At 33.4% G+C, this 18,241-nt stretch overlaps 3 protein-coding genes across 5 annotated transcripts in view; 2 read left to right on the top strand and 1 right to left on the bottom strand.

The window, feature by feature from the left end:
• Positions 1-1,476: 1,476 nt before the first annotated feature.
• rabl3 (RAB, member of RAS oncogene family-like 3) lies at positions 1,477-4,775 on the bottom strand. Its single transcript, NM_205733.1, is given in 8 exon segments — positions 1,477-2,117; positions 2,210-2,248; positions 2,352-2,423; positions 2,541-2,691; positions 3,050-3,164; positions 4,107-4,236; positions 4,318-4,409; positions 4,728-4,775. Coding segments are annotated over 8 exon segments (702 nt in total). The 5' UTR covers positions 4,774-4,775; the 3' UTR covers positions 1,477-2,060.
• A 457-nt stretch (positions 4,776-5,232) lies between these two features.
• Positions 5,233-15,410, top strand: dnajb11 (DnaJ heat shock protein family (Hsp40) member B11). Of its 2 annotated transcripts, none has more exon segments than NM_198821.2 (10): positions 5,233-5,364; positions 5,845-6,001; positions 7,815-7,912; positions 8,119-8,251; positions 8,395-8,537; positions 9,922-10,004; positions 10,118-10,175; positions 10,345-10,456; positions 11,626-11,785; positions 11,919-15,410. In NM_198821.2, coding segments are annotated over 10 exon segments (1,083 nt in total). In that variant the 5' UTR covers positions 5,233-5,290; the 3' UTR covers positions 11,984-15,410.
• A 1,285-nt stretch (positions 15,411-16,695) lies between these two features.
• Positions 16,696-18,241, top strand: part of satb2 (SATB homeobox 2) — an 81,215-nt gene continuing 79,669 nt past the window's right edge. Inside the window, exons 1-2 of one of the 2 annotated variants that reach the window (XM_087266776.1) lie at positions 16,696-16,887; positions 16,972-17,070. In XM_087266776.1, the coding sequence (XP_087122902.1) occupies positions 17,066-17,070 (5 nt within the window). In that variant the 5' untranslated portion in view covers positions 16,696-16,887; positions 16,972-17,065. Of the gene's footprint in view, positions 16,888-16,971; positions 17,071-18,241 lie in introns of those variants that run through there. The other variant, XM_087266779.1, reaches the window with a different exon arrangement.

Here is an 18,241-nt window from a genome sequence, read left to right as displayed (position 1 = left end):
AATATTCACGTGTATGGTTCAATCATATACACCGAAGCAAAGTTGGTAGGCTAATTTAATACTTCATTAAATATTTCAGATTGCCAATGAAAACACCTGACCAAATACATATAAGTTGTAAGGATATGTCCAAAAAAGGACAGGAAAATTACAGTTAAAGAATGTGATTACTTTGACAATACATTACAAGGTTTTTGACAACTGTTTATTTATCTGGTAGATGAATACCTGAGATGATATTCATACACCGAAGCAAAGTTGGGGATTTAACATAAAATCAAATATTTCAGACTGCCAATAAAAACACCTGATGTAAGGAAATGTCCTACACAGGACAGAAAAATGCCTGTACAGAATGTTGCTGACTGGGGTATTAATTATCCAAGTGAAAGTGCATCAAGGCTGCTGTCTTGTGACATAGAAACATTCTCCAAAAAATCTTCAAAAGATGTGAAGTGCCACAAAACAACTAAACAAAACATTCTAAACAATCATAGGGGAAGCATTAACTGTTGATAATCTCCTAACAAGGCCATACATTAAGATATTAATATAATAAGGTATTAAGATTCTCTAAATGAACATGTTGCAAATTGGAAAAATGAACAGGAATTAAGATACAACTTTAACAAGCACTAGATTTTGTCAAAGTGACTTAAGGCAGAGAATTTCTGAAATGGCCCTGGTCAGCAGTAGTGTGAAAAGTGGTCAGAGGGACAGACACAAATCGGCAACATTTGTTGGGCATCGAAGGCTCACCAATATACAAGAGTAATGACAGCTATCCCACCTGGACTGATAAAGCAGAAGCTCTTCTAGGTCTACTGTGGCAAAAGGAGACCGAAAACAATTTAATAATGGATAAGGTAGGCCCTGTCACAACACTGCACATCGTTGTCTGGAGTGTGGCACCTACTATGAGGACACAATCATCAGAACTGGATCTCAGAGCAGTGGAAGAATTCCAGGTTTGGTAAGTACCATTTCCTTATAAATCATGTAGTATGTGATGGCACCAGGACACACTTGTGTAATGCTCTGGGCATATATTTGGCCTGGGTCCATTTATTTACAATGAGGTATATTTGACATACGCCGCCTACAGAAGATACATATTAATGACAATGCTGTTGGAGGAAGTGGTTTCTTTCAGCAGTACAATGCACTCTGCCACACTGCACTCATTGTTTGGGGATTTCTGAAGAACATTTTAATCTGTTGAAATGGTCTGCAAATGTCAGATCTTCTACTGAGCATCTGTGGGGTGTGCTTGATCAACATGCAGCTTGTAGGACTGTAGGAAGAACTGCTTGAACGTCTTAGTCAAGATACACATGACATTTTCTGTGTCTTATAGAGTCTATACCTCAATGGGTCAGTGCTTTTTTAGCAGGGCACAGACCAACAGACTTGTTTCAGTTCATCACTAGTGTAGAATAACATGGTATATAGTGTCAAAGAAGACCCAAACAGTTTATTCGAATGTATCTTTATATACTTTTGTCTTATGTAAAGAGTTCTGTACATGCACAGTATTAACAGCTTGCTAATATAGCAAAGTCCTGTACTTTAATTATTTTTATATTACAAAGAATGATGACAAAAACTTTTAATTAATGACAATATGATTTCCTTCTTTTAGATGCCATCTTTCCTGAATGACTCTATGACAGATAAACTGTTTTGATTACCTTTACCAAAGAAAAAAAACAGGGTCCCTGTCACCTCAGTACAAGCAGTAAACACGAGAAGTACAGTAAATAGGTATGTTCCAATGTAGTGTTATTGTGATGCAGGATATCTCTAGGTTTGCTAATTGTAGATTTTAAACTGTGATAGAACCTTGAGTTCATATTTTTTAACCTTTAGTATAAAAAAAATCTCAGAAAATGAGATACAAGTGATTTTAAAAACCAAACAAATATTTTTGTCATTGTAAACCAGTTAACGTTAAACTGATCGCCCTATCTGTAAAATAACATAATAAGAAAGAAATATTTATATGCTATTTCAGATTACCAACAGAATTTAACCCACCAACCAAAATTAAATGTGTACACTCAATCACTGTGCAGACTCTTGAAATTAAAGCGCCTCCTGTCTGTGAAGCTCTGCATCTACAGAGAAAGCAAAATATTAAAGCATGACTCTACATTATAATTGTGAATGAATTACATGTACAATCTGTTAACCTGTAAGACATTCTCACCTGGCTAGGGTCTCTTGTAAAGTATCTTTTCTCTATTACCTTAAAAAGAGAGAGGAAAAATGTGAAACTCAATGTATATGTTGATAAAGAACTACAAAGATATAGATTCACTATGAGTGATGCACTCTCAATACATCTCTACCTTATCAAAGAATCGACTCAATTTAACAGCATTTGATGAACCAGCAGCAAGATACCGTGGATTTGTACAATCCTGAGAAGAAAAAAAAACAAAAAAAATGTTTGAACTCTTAAAAGGACAAGTTTTAATCCATGTTATGATATTAGTTTAGATAAAGCTTAGATTCTGAGAGCACTAAAAAGCACACACCAGGTTGATCTCTTCCGCGTTGAAGTCTTCAGATAGAAAGGCAGTTCGGGTCAGGACATCGTTCCTCTTGTTTTCTGGGATCTGATCAAATTTGGTGCCAATTAGCAGAAGTGGAACAGCGTTCTCTGCAAACTGTTCTCTATCGTAATCACTGAAAGATCAAAGTGTCATCATCTTATTTTAACATCTTATTTATTTTGACATTCACTGGTCCTCAAAAATAAATTAGAAGTAACTGGATGACTTGGATAAATGGATATCTTGTCATTTTCTGTCACAAATATAAAAATACAGCATATTCTTACAGTCAACATTTTATTCTATATAACTACTGTGGCAGAAACGTACTAATATATTCAATTAGTTAGATTTTTTTTTAAACTTTTAATCAAAACATTTGAATCATTTGGGCCCCTTAGACATTCTGTTGATTAGTAACTTTGCAAGCACCTATTTTCTAATGAGTGTTAATTAATGTAGTTACAAAGCAGAAGTTGACGCTGACTCACCCGTTGGATACGATGATGCCAGTTGGAGAGGAGTCCTTGCTCAGTGCCTCTAGTGACCAGCGGTATAGATTCTGGGAGGACTTCTTGTTAGTCAGATCGTGAACTAAAATGATACCTGGAAGTTAAAAAAGACAGCGGCTTAGTATCAATTAAGTCATCACAAATACTCCAGATTTTTTTTTGCCCTGTATGTACATAATAGTGCTTCAAAACCACAATATGTATTAAAAAATTATTTTTATTGCAATAATAGTATATTAAATATCCATATCACGGAGAGGAGTGATTAAGTTACATTTATATTACGTGCCAAGCATTAGTGTAAAGCATGAGTAGGTTGTTTATACAGATTTGACCAATCAGATAAGGCCACCGTATTTTAATATCTGCTTACCCAGTTGGTGCAATCATGCTATTTGATAGACTGAACCCAAAAGTAAACCTAGTGCCTCAAAGCAGAAAAAATACGAATAGTGGGAGAAGTAGTTAATACTTGGGATTTATTTGAATATTTTTCAAGGTTTTCAGAGTTTTAAATTCTAGTAGTTAGTAGTTTTATAATAGTTTTAGCCTGAATTAGATTTAATTAGATCAGAAAAATTGTTAAAACAGATTATTAAAATTGCATTGGGAAATGTTAAATCACAATTAATTTTGTTACAATACTCAACAACATCATATATTTTCATATTATCATACAGCTCTGGTGCACATTTAAATAGGCATGGGACAATAACCGTTTTCAAGGTATACTGTGGTTTGGAAAAGTCGCGGTTTTAAAACCACCCTAATTTTCTGCTATACCGTTCCTATTGTATATTTAAGATGTTTTATTTTCGTTTTAATTTTTTTAGGACAACAGTATCTCCAGCAGAAAAGATCTCAAATGATGCCGTTTTAAATTGTAATCAAATCTGTGTTTTTGAAACTAATGAAGACAGCAGAAGTCCAAGATTCATTTGAATTATTTAGCCTGACAAGTTTACTGTAACAATATATTTTAAAAGTTTCTCGTAATAAAATATATTGTGTTCAAAGGGGAACACTAATACTTAACCATTAACTGAATTGTAAAACACAGCTCTGGTGCTTTTAACACTGCTGGCACTGCCAACAGATCCTCCAACATCCCAGAGTTCAATGTAGAAAGCCTTCTCTTCTGGAGTGCCTTCTCTGTAGTCATGAACCTGTCCAAAGAATCAAGACTCACTTTGTCATTTTCCATAGCTTTGTGAATTGAAATGAATCACTTTTAATTGACATTATACCCTGACGTCCACTGAGCAGCCCACAGTCCATGAGGGATTCCCCAAAACCTGATTCTGGCAAAGAAGGTGTACAAGAGAGGACTTCCCTACTCCTGTAAACAGACAAACAACACTGATCAGGACAGGATTATTGATGTTCATAATAATTTATTTTACGATTAAAAATACAATTAGATAAAGTTCCCCCTTTTTCACAAAATTAATGAATCTTGATAATAATAATTAAACAACGACTACTAATAAATAAAACGAATATAATATTTCAGTCTCAGCTATGATGTGGTAGCCAACACATAACGTTAGCTTGAGTGTAATATTACATGACGTTACAATATAAATGTGCATTGACATTATATTAAGTAGGTTAACACAAAACAAGGTCGATAGATTATTTTGATCATGTTTATTACCAGAATCTCCCAAAACCAGCACTTTCACCCTGTCCAAAGATGCCATTTCTATACGGAAGTGTAAACTTAACGTTACGTGCATGACAAAATAAAAGTTGCATATATACGTGAAAGAGTCACTGAGCTAAAATACTGAAGAGAATTCTACATAGATCTGTGGATATAGTACATAAAAGTTATTTAAATTAGACCATGTTTAACGTCAATTAAATGTATTTATATAAACTAAAGTTATATTTAAATCATATTAAATAATTGTTCTTGTGTGATTTGTTGTCGAATTTGAAATATTGCTTGCATTTAATGCCAACATGGCTTGGGCTACTAATATAATATAATATAATATAATATAATATAATATAATATAATATAATATAATATAATATAATATAATATAATATAATATAATTAATACAATATAACGATGTTTGCTTCGACTGACTTTTATAACACTTCCTTTCTGAACCTGGGCGGGGATTTGTGACAGAGCAGGAAGAGGCTTTTTGATAGACATCACAGAAAGCCGGTGTGTTTTACTGGACTTCTGAAGGAAACAAGGACCCATGGCTATTAGAGGAATGAAATTGTCGAGTGTCTGTTTTCTGCTTTTATATTTGATACTGACCGTATTTGCAGGGTAAGTGAATATCGTATGGTTTTCGCGTTAGGGTTTAGTTCATTACACTAACTCAGTACTCTGGCTGGTACACATGTTTCACTGTGATTGGTCTACGCCACTGTCCGTGCATCGTGCTAGTGAAGCTCACCAGAAACGACTTCACATTATGTCCTTTATTTCTTGTACTTCAATGCAGAGTTTTAACACCCTGGTTGTTGTTTTGTTTTGTTTAAAATTCGACGCTTATTGTTTAAAACGACTAATAATTGCTGTAATGAAGCTGCCAACTCCTCTGTGAATCTGCATGTTTATGTAACTGTCATATTTATTCCAGGAATATCTGAAGCTTCGTGTTGTTGATTGTATTGCTTTTTTTGGTCATGATGTTAAATGATTAGACACCAGTATCCACGGCTGTTTCTATTCATCAGTATCCTTAAATTAATGAATGGATTGGTGTGTGGTTCAACGTACTTCTGAATTCCTGTTTGTTTTCAGGAGGGATTTCTACAAAATTCTAGGGGTTAGTAGATCAGCATCAGTCAAAGACATTAAGAAAGCCTACAGAAAGTTGGCATTGCAGCTTCATCCAGACAGAAACCAAGATGACCCAAATGCCCAAGACAAATTTGCAGACCTTGGAGCTGCTTACGAGGTAAGCCATTTTATTCAGAGATCGTTTTAACAAGTCATTTTAACTGGAATCTGCTTTTGTTGTAATTGTTACGCTTCATGTGTTGAACAATGCTAATTTCTTCACTCGGTAATATAGGTGTTAAAATGGTCTATTGTGTAATGACGACTTGGTTAGTCTTGCGAACAGTATTCGTAGCTTTAATACAGATATCTAAATTGATGATGTTTTGCGTCCCTATTGTCATATATCATATTTCCAAATCAGAACAAAAGATCAGTACAATCCCCACTGAAATGAATATGACCAGCATGAGCGTTGTTGTTAGAAACGAATCCATGGAGCTCTCTGATTTGTTAGAAGAATTGTGTGGCCGCCTCTGATTGGTTGACACATCTGCTTTTTCTTATTCATTTCATGTGACGTGTAGCGTGTAATAATATACAATGTGTGCAAAATTAAATTGTTACACAATGTTTTTATTTTATTTTAAAAAATGTAGCTCAATTCAATATTATGTTAAGGTGAATTTATTATTTTATTTTCATAAATCAATCAAATATTATATTATGCAACAATTTCACAAAAAAATTGTAATATATATTCACGATTTAAAGTAAAATATTATGACTAATGTTAAATATTCTATAATATATATTCTAAATATTAAAGATTCTAAATATTATATAAGGCTGCACGATATTAGAAAAATTTAACACTGCATTATTTTGTTATGCTTTTGGCCATATATTGCGATATTTTATATATATATATATATATATATATATATATATATATATATATATATATATATATATATATATATATATATATATATATATAAACACACACACACACACACACACACACACACACACACATATATATATATATATATATATATATATATATATATATATATATATATATATATATATATATATATATATATATAAACACACACACACACACACACACACACATATATATATATATATATATATATATATATATATATATATATATATATATATATATATATATATATATATATATATATATATATATAAACACACACACACACACACACACACACACACACATATATATATATATATATATATATATATATATATATATATATATATATATATATATATATATATGTATATATATATATATGTATGTGTGCTAAATATGCTAAAGTGGGTTGTATATTCAGTTGTAAACAAAATTGAAAGGTACAACAACTACATTAGGGCGGCAGATGTTGTCTGTTAATAAAAATAATCGATCTCTTATGTTGCTTTAGTCCAGGGGGGCCAAAAACTAAATTTGATTGAGACTAGTGGGTCAGAGGTAAATGTAGTTGCTAGGGTAATTTCCTAATTTATTTAATAATATTTCAAAATAACTTGAAAATTTGTTTATTACAGTAAAAACTAAACTTTTATTACAGAATTACACCAGTTTTTGCCTTGATTTGCTTGCCGATTTCTTCTACATAGTTCTCTGTCTAGTGACAGTATTTACATTTAAAAGCTCAGATTCATTTACAACATTTAGTTAAAACATTTAATTTCTGTTTGCTTTTTTGTAGCTCAGCAATAAATCAAATGAAAAAGGTCATGCTAAATTAGAAATGACGATCTTGGTGTTAAAAGCATTTGCCCTAACCCTCTCCATCCTTCTCTATCTCCTCTCAGTTGGGATGGTGGGCCAAATCAAAGTTTACAATGGGCCAACTTTGGCCTGCATGCCCTACTCTGGGCATTCTTACTTTAGTCAGTTCATCATGCATAAAATATAATTTTTTTTTTTTTTTTGAACGCAGGTACTTTCAGATGAGGAGAAAAGGAAACAGTATGACGCATATGGAGAGGAGGGATTAAAAGAAGGCCATCAAAGTTCACATGGTGATATATTCTCCAGGTAAACAGATCTAAAATATTAAGACCTCTATAAGAAACTGCTGAGATGTTTGTAAATTTTCTCAAACTCTATATCATTAATGAATCACATGATGAATCTAGTTTTAGAAGCATGACTGTTTGAAACAAAAACATTACCACTGCACACTTTTAATTCACAGTATGTGTGGCTGCATTGATGAAATGTTTTTTTTTCCTCCCCTTAAGTTTCTTTGGCGACTTTGGATTTATGTTTGGTGGAAATAGACAGCCAGCTGGCAGAGATATTCCAAGGGGTAATGACATTGTACTGGACCTTGAAGTAACATTAGAAGAGGTGTATTCAGGGAATTTTGTGGAGGTGAGCTTCTTGTTTTTCTTGAACTTTCTCCATTTCCATTCTGATGTACTGCTGTATTTAGGTAGTCACGTGGAAGTAGATGCTCTTCATAATCTCCTTTCCTTTTTCCTGTCCTTCTGTTTCCTCTCTTTTTCAACATGTAGGTGGTACGAATCAAACCGGTAGCAAAAGAAGCTCCAGGCAAAAGAAAATGCAACTGCCGGCAAGAAATGAGAACAACACAACTCGGACCGGGTCGCTTTCAGATGACACAGGAAGTAGTCTGTGATGAATGCCCCAATATTAAGTGAGTTTTCAAAGTAGCCTTTGTCACTTTGGTTTTATTTTCATATGGTATTTATTAATTTTAAAGTGATCTGGTCATAAATGGTCAACAAAGATGCAATACTGTTTCCACCTTGTTTGGTTTGACTACTTGTGTTAGATTTTTCTACAAGGCCATTTCTTATTTTATGTTTGGTGCAGAGTGTACTTGAATCTACAAATCTATCTTACATGGCATGTAGAGCTGCATAATTGGGAAAAAAAAAATTAATTATTGTTAAAACTATTAACTTAATTAAAACCCTCACCCGATCTTAATACTACATTTTTAATGATGAGAATTTTTTAGTTATTGAATTATTCATTCAGAAAGACTTTTTAAAAATAATAATTAATGTTTTAGTAATATAATATTTATAAAATAGATTAATATCTAGATTAAATTAGTTGTAGTTAGTAGCAGTACTGATGAGTGAGCAGGAAAACAAACGAACGAAAAGGATGTGGATCACAACCACAATTTAAATAATCAATTTGCTTTTTGGACATCAAATTAGGAAATCTTAATTTAGGTACACTTTCTCATAACATTTTACATAACAATCACATATGGAGGATTTCCACTTATGTCAAAATGACCCATATTCTGTTGATACTAAGATACTTGAATAACTTTATAAACATGGATTGGTTATCGCATAACTAAAGTTGTTCTGATTATGTAAGCTGTCTAAACCACAGGAAGAAATGCATGGAAGCTACTACTAAATAACATATAGAAGTACTTGGTGGGCAGGAGAGGATGCAATAATTTGACAAAGTGAATTCAATACATATGAGCAGTTTAATATTTTAGTTACTTGACTGGAAATGATAAGAACAAAGGCGACAGTTGTGACAGTTGTTGGTTTAGTTTATCCGACCATAAACACGTTTTGTTCGTTTTTTTTTTCTCTCTTTTCCTTGATTTGTTGTAACTTTTGGTTGGCTATATTCATCTAAATGTTTTTTTCATTCTGACCAATTAGTACACCCCAATAATTGACCATATTTAGCAGCAGTCATAAACAAAATATGCTAGTTTTGTTTGGTTCAAATGCACTGTTTACATTCTGTGCCTCCAATATGGCTGACTCTCGAAAACACTATTAAGTCTGTAGGCAGTCATTTGAAATGGTCAAAGCAAACGTGACCAAATGCGCATTGACACTGAAAACAATCAAGTCTAATGCATTTCCAACTACCTCTGGAATTGGTCAAAAGCAAACGATCTTAATCTCTTTTAGAGTCCACAACGTGTGATTGGACCAAACAAGTGTTAATATCAGGGGTAAACAAAGGCCTTTGATTTACCAAATCTTTATTTTTATTTAATATTAAATTAAACACTGTATGTTTATTTCCAGACTTGTGAATGAGGAGAGAACACTAGAGGTGGAGATCGAGCAGGGTGTGCGAGATGAAATGGAGTATCCTTTCATCGGAGAGGGTATTGAAGCTAATTCTGTGGAAGATTCAATGCAGTGGCATTTACTTTTAAGAGTTTGCTAGATGCTGCTGCAACATATTTACTGACTGTATGTGTTGTTTGACTGACTACAGGTGAACCTCACATTGACGGTGAGCCTGGAGATCTGCGTTTCCGCATCAAAGTTTTAAAGTAAGAATAATGTTATGTTATTTCTATAAGAGTTAATTGACATTTTATTTAATGTGTTTATGATGCATTCAGTTAAACCTTTATTTAATCTCTTCAGTTTTGTTTTGAAGTTGGATGTCTTGAACTGTGTTTTTAGTTTATCACATTAAATAAATTTGTGCTTGTCTAGGCATCCAGTGTTTGAGCGCAGAGGTGACGACCTTTACACAAACGTCACCATCTCTCTGGTAGAGGCTCTGGTCGGTTTTGAGATGGACATCACTCATTTAGATGGCCACAAGGCATGTCTCCCTTTCCCAACACTATATTTTTACTGATTTACTATTGTTATTCTTGTTGTATTTTTTCAATTATTTATTTTTGCTTGATTATTTGTTTTTGGTTAATATGATTTTAATGCACTGGTGAAAAAAAAAATGTTGACCTATATAAATATTAGATATTAAAATATCTATTTAATTTGAATTTTATCAGGACTTTTACAATCATATATTTATTGAAAAAGGAAGAAAACTATAAACTATATTTTAATAGAATGTATAAATTATTAGATTGGAATTTGAAGGGAAATGTTTGAAAAGGTTTCTCCTTGAGAAATTTTTGAAAATGTATCTTGATAAAGTCATTTGTATGTTGTATACTTGTATGTTTATTTGTACAATGCATGATTAACAGTCAATGATTATAAATTGCTTATAATTGTAAATTATATATTTGTAAATTATATATTGAATACTTGGTGGGCTTATAGCCAATCCTGTTGATATAAAGAAATAAATTTAATATGAATGTCATTAAATATCTATTTTAAAATGTCATTTATTCCTGTGATTACAGTGTTGAATTTTCAGCAACCATTATTTAAGTATTCAATGTCAAATGGTCCTTCAGAAATGATTATAATAAAATATTATTTATTTCTTTAAACAATAATAATTATTTTATTATTTTTTTGTCTACAAAAGCTTTAAGAACATAATTTATTTGGAATATAAATATTTAACATTATCTTGTTAACATTATTCATTCTACTGTCTTTTTTTATTAGTGTAATGCATCCTTGTTGAATAAATGTTCATTTAAACAAAAAAGAGAGCGGTCTTACTTGCCCCAAACATTTAAATGTAGTGAATGTGGTTTTACTCAAATATGAAGCTGAACAACTCTGATCATATGTTGAAAATAATGTAAATCTTGAAATGTTAATTTCTGGAGGAATCATCATGTGACACAGCAGTCTCTACATAAAAAACACAGTAGAAAATAGTCCTGTTAAATTTGCAATAATGTTTGTAATGATATTTTTTATAGAACTATATTATGCTCTGTATTTTTCATTTAATGTATGTAAACTTTGTACAGATGTTTTGGTTGATAACAATCACATCCAATTCTGCATCTCCTATGTCTCAAATAAGACTCCTCACAAACTCTTCTTGTGTTCTTGCAGGTGCATATTGTCAGAGATAAAATCACTAAACCAGGATCTCGTATTTGGAAGAAGGGTGAGGGCCTACCAAGTTTTGACAACAACAATATTCGTGGATCGCTCATAATCACCTTTGATGTAGATTTTCCCAAGGAGCAACTTGATGACCAGCAGAAAGATGGTAAGAGAACAGTTGACTTTTGGTCTATTATTTTATATAGAGAGACTGTAGTCTTAAAAATTACATATGAGGTGTTTAAAAAATATTCTGCTATTTCTGAGTTAATAAATTCTTTCTTTCCATTTTTCTCCAGGTATAAAACAGCTTTTGAAACAGGCACCATCTCAAAAGGTTTATAACGGACTACAGGGATACTGACAGACTAGCCAAGTAAATCAGGACTGAATGCGTGAACCTTTCTGCCCTACACACACACACACACACACACACACACACACACACACACACACACACACACACACACACACACACACACAAATTCAAATGCACACAGAGGAACAAGCAATGGGGTGTATTTATTTTTCATATTGTTCTCAGGAAGGGTTGACGTTAAAGTTTTTATTTTTTTTTATGATTTCTTTTTCCTGATTTAAGTTTTTAAATGCCTTGTTTTGTCATAAAAAGTAGTTTTATTTGACCCCCCCAAAATGATAACTTTCTCTTTATATGGTCCACAGTTTCAGTAAGTAGTTTAAAACCTTTTTCATCAGTTGAATGTTTGAATGCTACTTTTCTGTTCTGACCAGTCAACCACCATCCACTCATGGATCAGCATAATGTTTAGTGCCAGTTGATTTGAGACCTGCAGCAGCAACAACAGAAAGAAAGAAAGAGGACTGAAACTTCAAACCAGAGGACAATTTAAATACCTGCAACTCAAGAACTTACTCTCCAAGTCTTTTAAAAAAAGAAACAATTATTTGAACGGAAGTTCACTGAACGTTCTCAATTTAGACTCTTCAGTCTTTGGTCCACTTGTTTTAAGGAACAAATTTATTACGGTTGTTGCAGCTGGTGTTTTTGTCCTCACCAAGCTGCAAATCCTGTTTGTTTGTTTGTGTGTATTGCTCCACTACTGCCTGGTTCAGATTTGCCGCCTGGATACAGATTCAGTTTCCTCTAAGGCACTTATTTGGTTTTTGAAGTTCCAACAGAAGACCTCTTTAACTGTACAGTTCAACTCTTTCCTGTGATTTATTTTTTATCATTTTTTTATGTGACGGATTCACTTTCATGTTTCTTTAACAGCCCCTCCTGATGTTCGGTCCATTAGGTCTGTTTCTAGTTAGTCATTTTCCTTTGCTCTTTGTGGACTGCACCAGACAAATCAGAACAACTTAGGATAACTTGTGCACTAGTGAAGGAAATATCATCTGCCATATTCAAAAGAGAATTAAAAGTTTATAATTATGGTTAAAAACTGACTTTATAAGAGACAAGAGTATTTTGTGTTTGTACAAATGTTTTTGAAAAATGGGTTTGACGTTTTGAACTACACTTTTTGTTATATGATAGTGGGTGGCATGGTGGCTCAGTGGTTAGCACTGTGGCCTCACAGCAAGAAGGTTGCTGGTTCGAGTCCTGGCTGGGTCAGTTGGCATTTGTGTGTGGAGTTTGCATGTTTTCCTTGTGTTGGCGTGGGTTTCCACCGGGTGCTCTGCTTTCCCCCACAGTCCAAAGACTGAATTGGGTAGACAAAAAAAAAATTGGCCATAGTGTATGTGTGTGTGAATGCATTGCAGTATTGGAAGGACATTTGCTGCGTAAGATATGCTGGAATAGTTGGTGGTTAATTCTGCTGTGGCGACCCCTGTTAAATAAGTTACTAAGGAAATGAATGTTTATAATAGTCAACAATGTCAATTATTAGCTAGTTAGGCAAGCAGTAACTGACATGTCCAGCAGAGGGCAGCAAATGATACAAGAATGATACAAGAATGAAGATACAAACACTAGTTAACATTTCAAGCAGATCAACCTTTAAGATGACAAAATGTATTGTTTAATACACCTTTTGGGTTTCAGGACTATCAGAAACCTGTCGGAAAATATACAAAATGCACCCTAAATATATGCTTTTAAAAATTTTATTTACAATACGAAAATGATTGTCACCCTCAAGTGGTTCCATAGCTTTAGGTTTCTTCTATTGAACACAAAAGAAGATATTTTGAAAAATTTTAGAAACCTAAAACCATTCACTTCCATAGGCAATTATACATTTTCTTTTTTAATATCTTATTTTTGTGTAGCGAAGAAAAAACAGGATTGTGAAGGGTGAGGAAATGATAGATTTTTTCTTTTTGAATGAACAAACTCTTTTACACTACTGAACCAACAAATTTTTAGCCAACAAAGCTAATTGCTAACAACAAGCTTTGTTTAGCTAAAAGTTAAGAAGTTCTATATACATGTATACAAATATATTCCCCTAAATGAGAGCAAATCTATGTCTGCGTGTGGGTGTTTATATAATTAATTACTAATATTTTAATTAGCTAGAAGACATACAATTGTAAGAAACCTTAAGTTAAACTAAATGGAGTTGAAAATCTGCAGTGCAAACCCACATTTGTTTCACATAACTCCGACATACTTGGAAGAGAGTTATTAATGCCCACATTATAGGATGCATTAATTACAGCTCATTACGGATCAAAGGCCTCTGCTGTCTTTAATCATGCGGTGGAATCCCACCCAGCTTCATCAGACATGCTGTGAAAGCCTTGTGCGCATGTGACCTTTTGGTGAAGAAGAAGCTCACTAAGCGCACATATACAGAGATTACTGTTTTGCCTGATAATAGTGTGTGTGTGGTGTCATTCAGAGTTGAATGTGAGACTGCAGCTTGTCTGACACAGAGTTCACCCGTTAGCGTAGTGGTTGTGACCTCTGACTGCGCTGCAGGTGGTTTTACTTAAGCAGTGTTGGAGGCCTGAAGTGGAGGAACTGTATCGCTGAGTCAGGCCTGAGCTTCACTCTGCATGTCCGGGACTAGAGGACGGGTGGTCGCCCAATTGGGGAGGTCGTCTGACAGGGTGTTGCCTGGAACTATTAGAGGCATCTGTTTGTCTGACTGTTTTACTGTGTGGTTTTACATGATGTGAGTATATCTATGAGCCTGTGTGTGTGAACACTGTACACATGTTGGTTAGATGCAGTGACAAGGATGAAGAGAATTTATTTTAATGTAAAGGGCAGTCAAACCAAATGTGTATGTGAATGTCATGAGCGTTTGTAATTAAAAGGATGAAACGGGGTGTTTCCTCGAGGGTCCTGTAAGCAGGGCAAAATGTGTATGTGTGGAGTATATGGGGGGTCTCTCTCTTTCAAACATCTCCTTAGCATCTGCTCTGAAGAGTCATTCCTTCACCCCACAAACTCCAAGCCACAGACGTCTCCATTTACTCTGCTATTTACCCTGCTTTAGGTTTCCTTCAAATCATTTTAACCAAGACTTATGCTCCTCTGCCTCCGTTTCCCCTCCCAAATAGTCTCCAGAATAGATTTTTGGTTGACGGCTCTTGCTCGATGTACAGTATGAATGTTTTGAACTCCCACAATGATATTAATACTTCAGAAGGGGGTGTTTCTACTGGTGGTCCACCGCATGTCCTAAGAGATCCTGAATTTGGGTCGCTTGAATCTGCTCTCAGACCGACTGATTTAATAAGTGTTGGGCACTTTTGGAAAATATATCTTTAAGCGTAAATTGATGTGTAATCTTGTTTATCCTTATTATAGCTAACAAATTAAACACCTTATCTTGCAGTTATCTAACAAATGAATGAATTCATCTGAAACTAACTGCAGACAATGCTATATTCACCATCAAGTTTCAAAGCATTAGCAGCAGTCTTTTAGACAAAGCACAAAGAAAGTCACAATTTGGACTAGTAAAAAAATGTTTTTTGATTGTTGATTCAAAACCTTTTAGTTTTCTTGTTTGTTTTGAATACAAAACAGGTCTAGCCTATGGCATATGTTTTGAAGAATGTTGGTAGCCAGTAGGGAGAGTGGGGACATTTCCTTCAGTTTCTCTGAGACAGTTTTTTGTCGAAACCCAAAATTTTAATATGATAAACCCACATCTATTGGACACACAACTACATCGCTATAATATGAGTACATATAATAATATGCAGGATTTAAACATGAACGGACAAAGTCAAAAGTTGCAACTGACCCCAAGCAGGGGGACAGTTGCAACATTCACTAAAATGTAATAATTAAAAAAAAAATTTAAACATCAGATTTTATTTATTTATATATTTGGTAAACAGACAAAATGTAAATTGGTTAAATTGTTAAATGTGTTAAATTAGCCATATAAATAAAGACTATTAAAAGATCAAGCAACAATCAATTATCAAGCCTAAAAAAAACTGAAAAAAAAAAAAATCTTTTTTCAGAAAATCTAGACTGAACCTTTACAAAGCTACTTCTTTGAACTTTGAAAGGATAATTATTTCATTTCAAAGTTCAAAGCTCAAGTTTCTTGTTCTTTTAATAGTCTGAATTTTATGTCAAATAATTAATTTTAATTAAATCACATTGAAACTGTGATAAAATTAAAATTGTACATTACAGCTTTTAAATTAATTTTGTAAATGGGAACAGTTGCAACAGCATGTCCCAACTCTATCAACCCTGATTAAACTGTCTGCCAGGGAGAAACAATAGCTTTAACATTTAGCTATATATATTTAAAGCTAAGAAAAAGTTATTTAAATCATATAAATGAATAACACAAAATTGAGAAATATTATGAGAAACATTGAGAAATTTTCTGAACGTAAAAAAATATATTTATATTTATTTATGCATTTGTTTTTTACCTAAAAATGAGTTTGATACTGAAGGAATGGTCACATATGGCTGATTTCTCTCAGATTGGAGTGTCTAACTGAACTGAGAATATGTTGCAACCATCCCCACTCTCCCAAAAACAATGCGAGTCAATGCCCATCATTGATCAACGTTCTTCAAAACACCTTCTTTTGTGTTCAGCAAATTAAATCAAATACGTTTGAAAAAAAATGACTGAGGAATTTAAGCTTTAGGCTTTTAGTTTAAGAAAATGTGTGAAGGTCGTCTCAATTCACTGTGAGATTCGTGATTCATTTCAGTGAATCAATCAAGAAGGAATCGGACTGATCTGATTCGTAATGATTTCGTTAACTCAACCGTCGCAGTAGTCATTCTTTTCTTTTATTACTGTCATATTCTCCTCTGCCACACAGATATCTGCAGTCACACAGGTTTGTAGATGCTTTAAAAATGATCAGTGATCGGTTTTTAATGTTTGATTGAAGTTCTCTCCTAATGTTTTTTTTTTTCAACAGACATACAGTTTACACAAAAGTTTCCTCACGAGGGCAGTGTTCTCTTCTTCGTGTGGGATTGAAGGACGCAGATGTAAAGCACCGCTGAGATGAGATGAGGTCTGGGAACACGCCTATACACACTCCTTTTGGGAACAGTTTTTCAACAGATTTTTGAGGTTCTAAACAGTTCTGTCAGGCCGTAGATTTTAATGACACAATTATAGGGGCTTCCGCGCGGTCCTGGGTCAAAGCCAGCACTTCCACTCACCCGGATGTTGCTGTATGGTTTGGTAATGGTTTAATAGATTTAATTAGTTAAATTTCACCGTTTTTTGCTAATGTTGAGTAAGAATCAGGATGAAGTGTTTTTCTTTTTTATTTAGACCAACCTTTAAAGGGATAGTTCACCCAAAAATTAAAATTTTGCCATTTACTCCCATTGGTCAAAACCTGTTTGAAGTTCTTTCTTGTTGAACACAAAAGAAGATGCTTTGAATAATGCTAGCTGCTGGGACCTGTAAAGTCCAGATCAGATACACACCTGGCCAGAAGTGCGATATGCACATCATTATCGTAGTATTTTTTGACACTGCATAAATGAATATTTTACAATACTGTGATGGTTGGGTTTAGGGTTGTGGTTGGGGTAGGCAATAAAAAATACAATTTATTGGGTAATTTAATAGATAGCATAAATAATACTCGGCACAACTACTGTTTTTACATTACTGTAATGGTTGGGTTTAGGGTTGGGGTGGGAGTAGATGTTAATAAAATATAATAAATGGGAAATTTAATAAATAATAAAAATAGTTCTCTTTAACTTCGGCCACAATCATATCTGATCTAGCAACAACCAGCATTCTTCAAAATAACCTTTTATGTGTTCAACAAAACAAAGAAACTCCTAAAGATCTAAAAACCACGTAAGTGAGAGTAAATGATGAGGTGAATTTCAGTTTTGAGTAAACTATTGCTTTAATACTAAATATGTTTTATTGTAAGGTAAATAGAGCCCATATAACTACAGATTTAGTAATTAGTTTAATAAAAGTAATAATTTAACATGAATGTGAATTTGTCAGTCATAATTATCTTTTATTATTATTATTATTATTATTATTAATTATTAATAATAGTAATCATAATAATCATTCATTCATTTTCTTTATAGCTTAGTCCCTTTATTAATCAGGGATTGTCACAGCGGAATGAACCGCCAACTTAATTCATTTGTCTACTTTTCGGCTTAGTCGCTTTATTAATCAGGGTCGCCACAACAGAATGA

Source organism: Danio rerio, chromosome 9 (genome assembly GCF_052040795.2).
Source record: "Danio rerio strain M-AB ecotype USA chromosome 9, GRCz13ab, whole genome shotgun sequence".
Taxonomy (NCBI): domain Eukaryota; kingdom Metazoa; phylum Chordata; class Actinopteri; order Cypriniformes; family Danionidae; genus Danio; species Danio rerio.
This window is presented reverse-complemented; position numbering and strand designations above follow the sequence as displayed.

Excerpts from the sequence above, each read along its gene's own strand:
- dnajb11 (XM_087266213.1), top strand. Across the intron at positions 8,252-8,394 it reads ATTCAGGGAATTTTGTGGAG|GTGGTACGAATCAAACCGGT; the intron begins GTGAGCTTCTTG and ends TTCAACATGTAG. Across the intron at positions 8,538-9,921 it reads GATGAATGCCCCAATATTAA|ACTTGTGAATGAGGAGAGAA; the intron begins GTGAGTTTTCAA and ends GTTTATTTCCAG.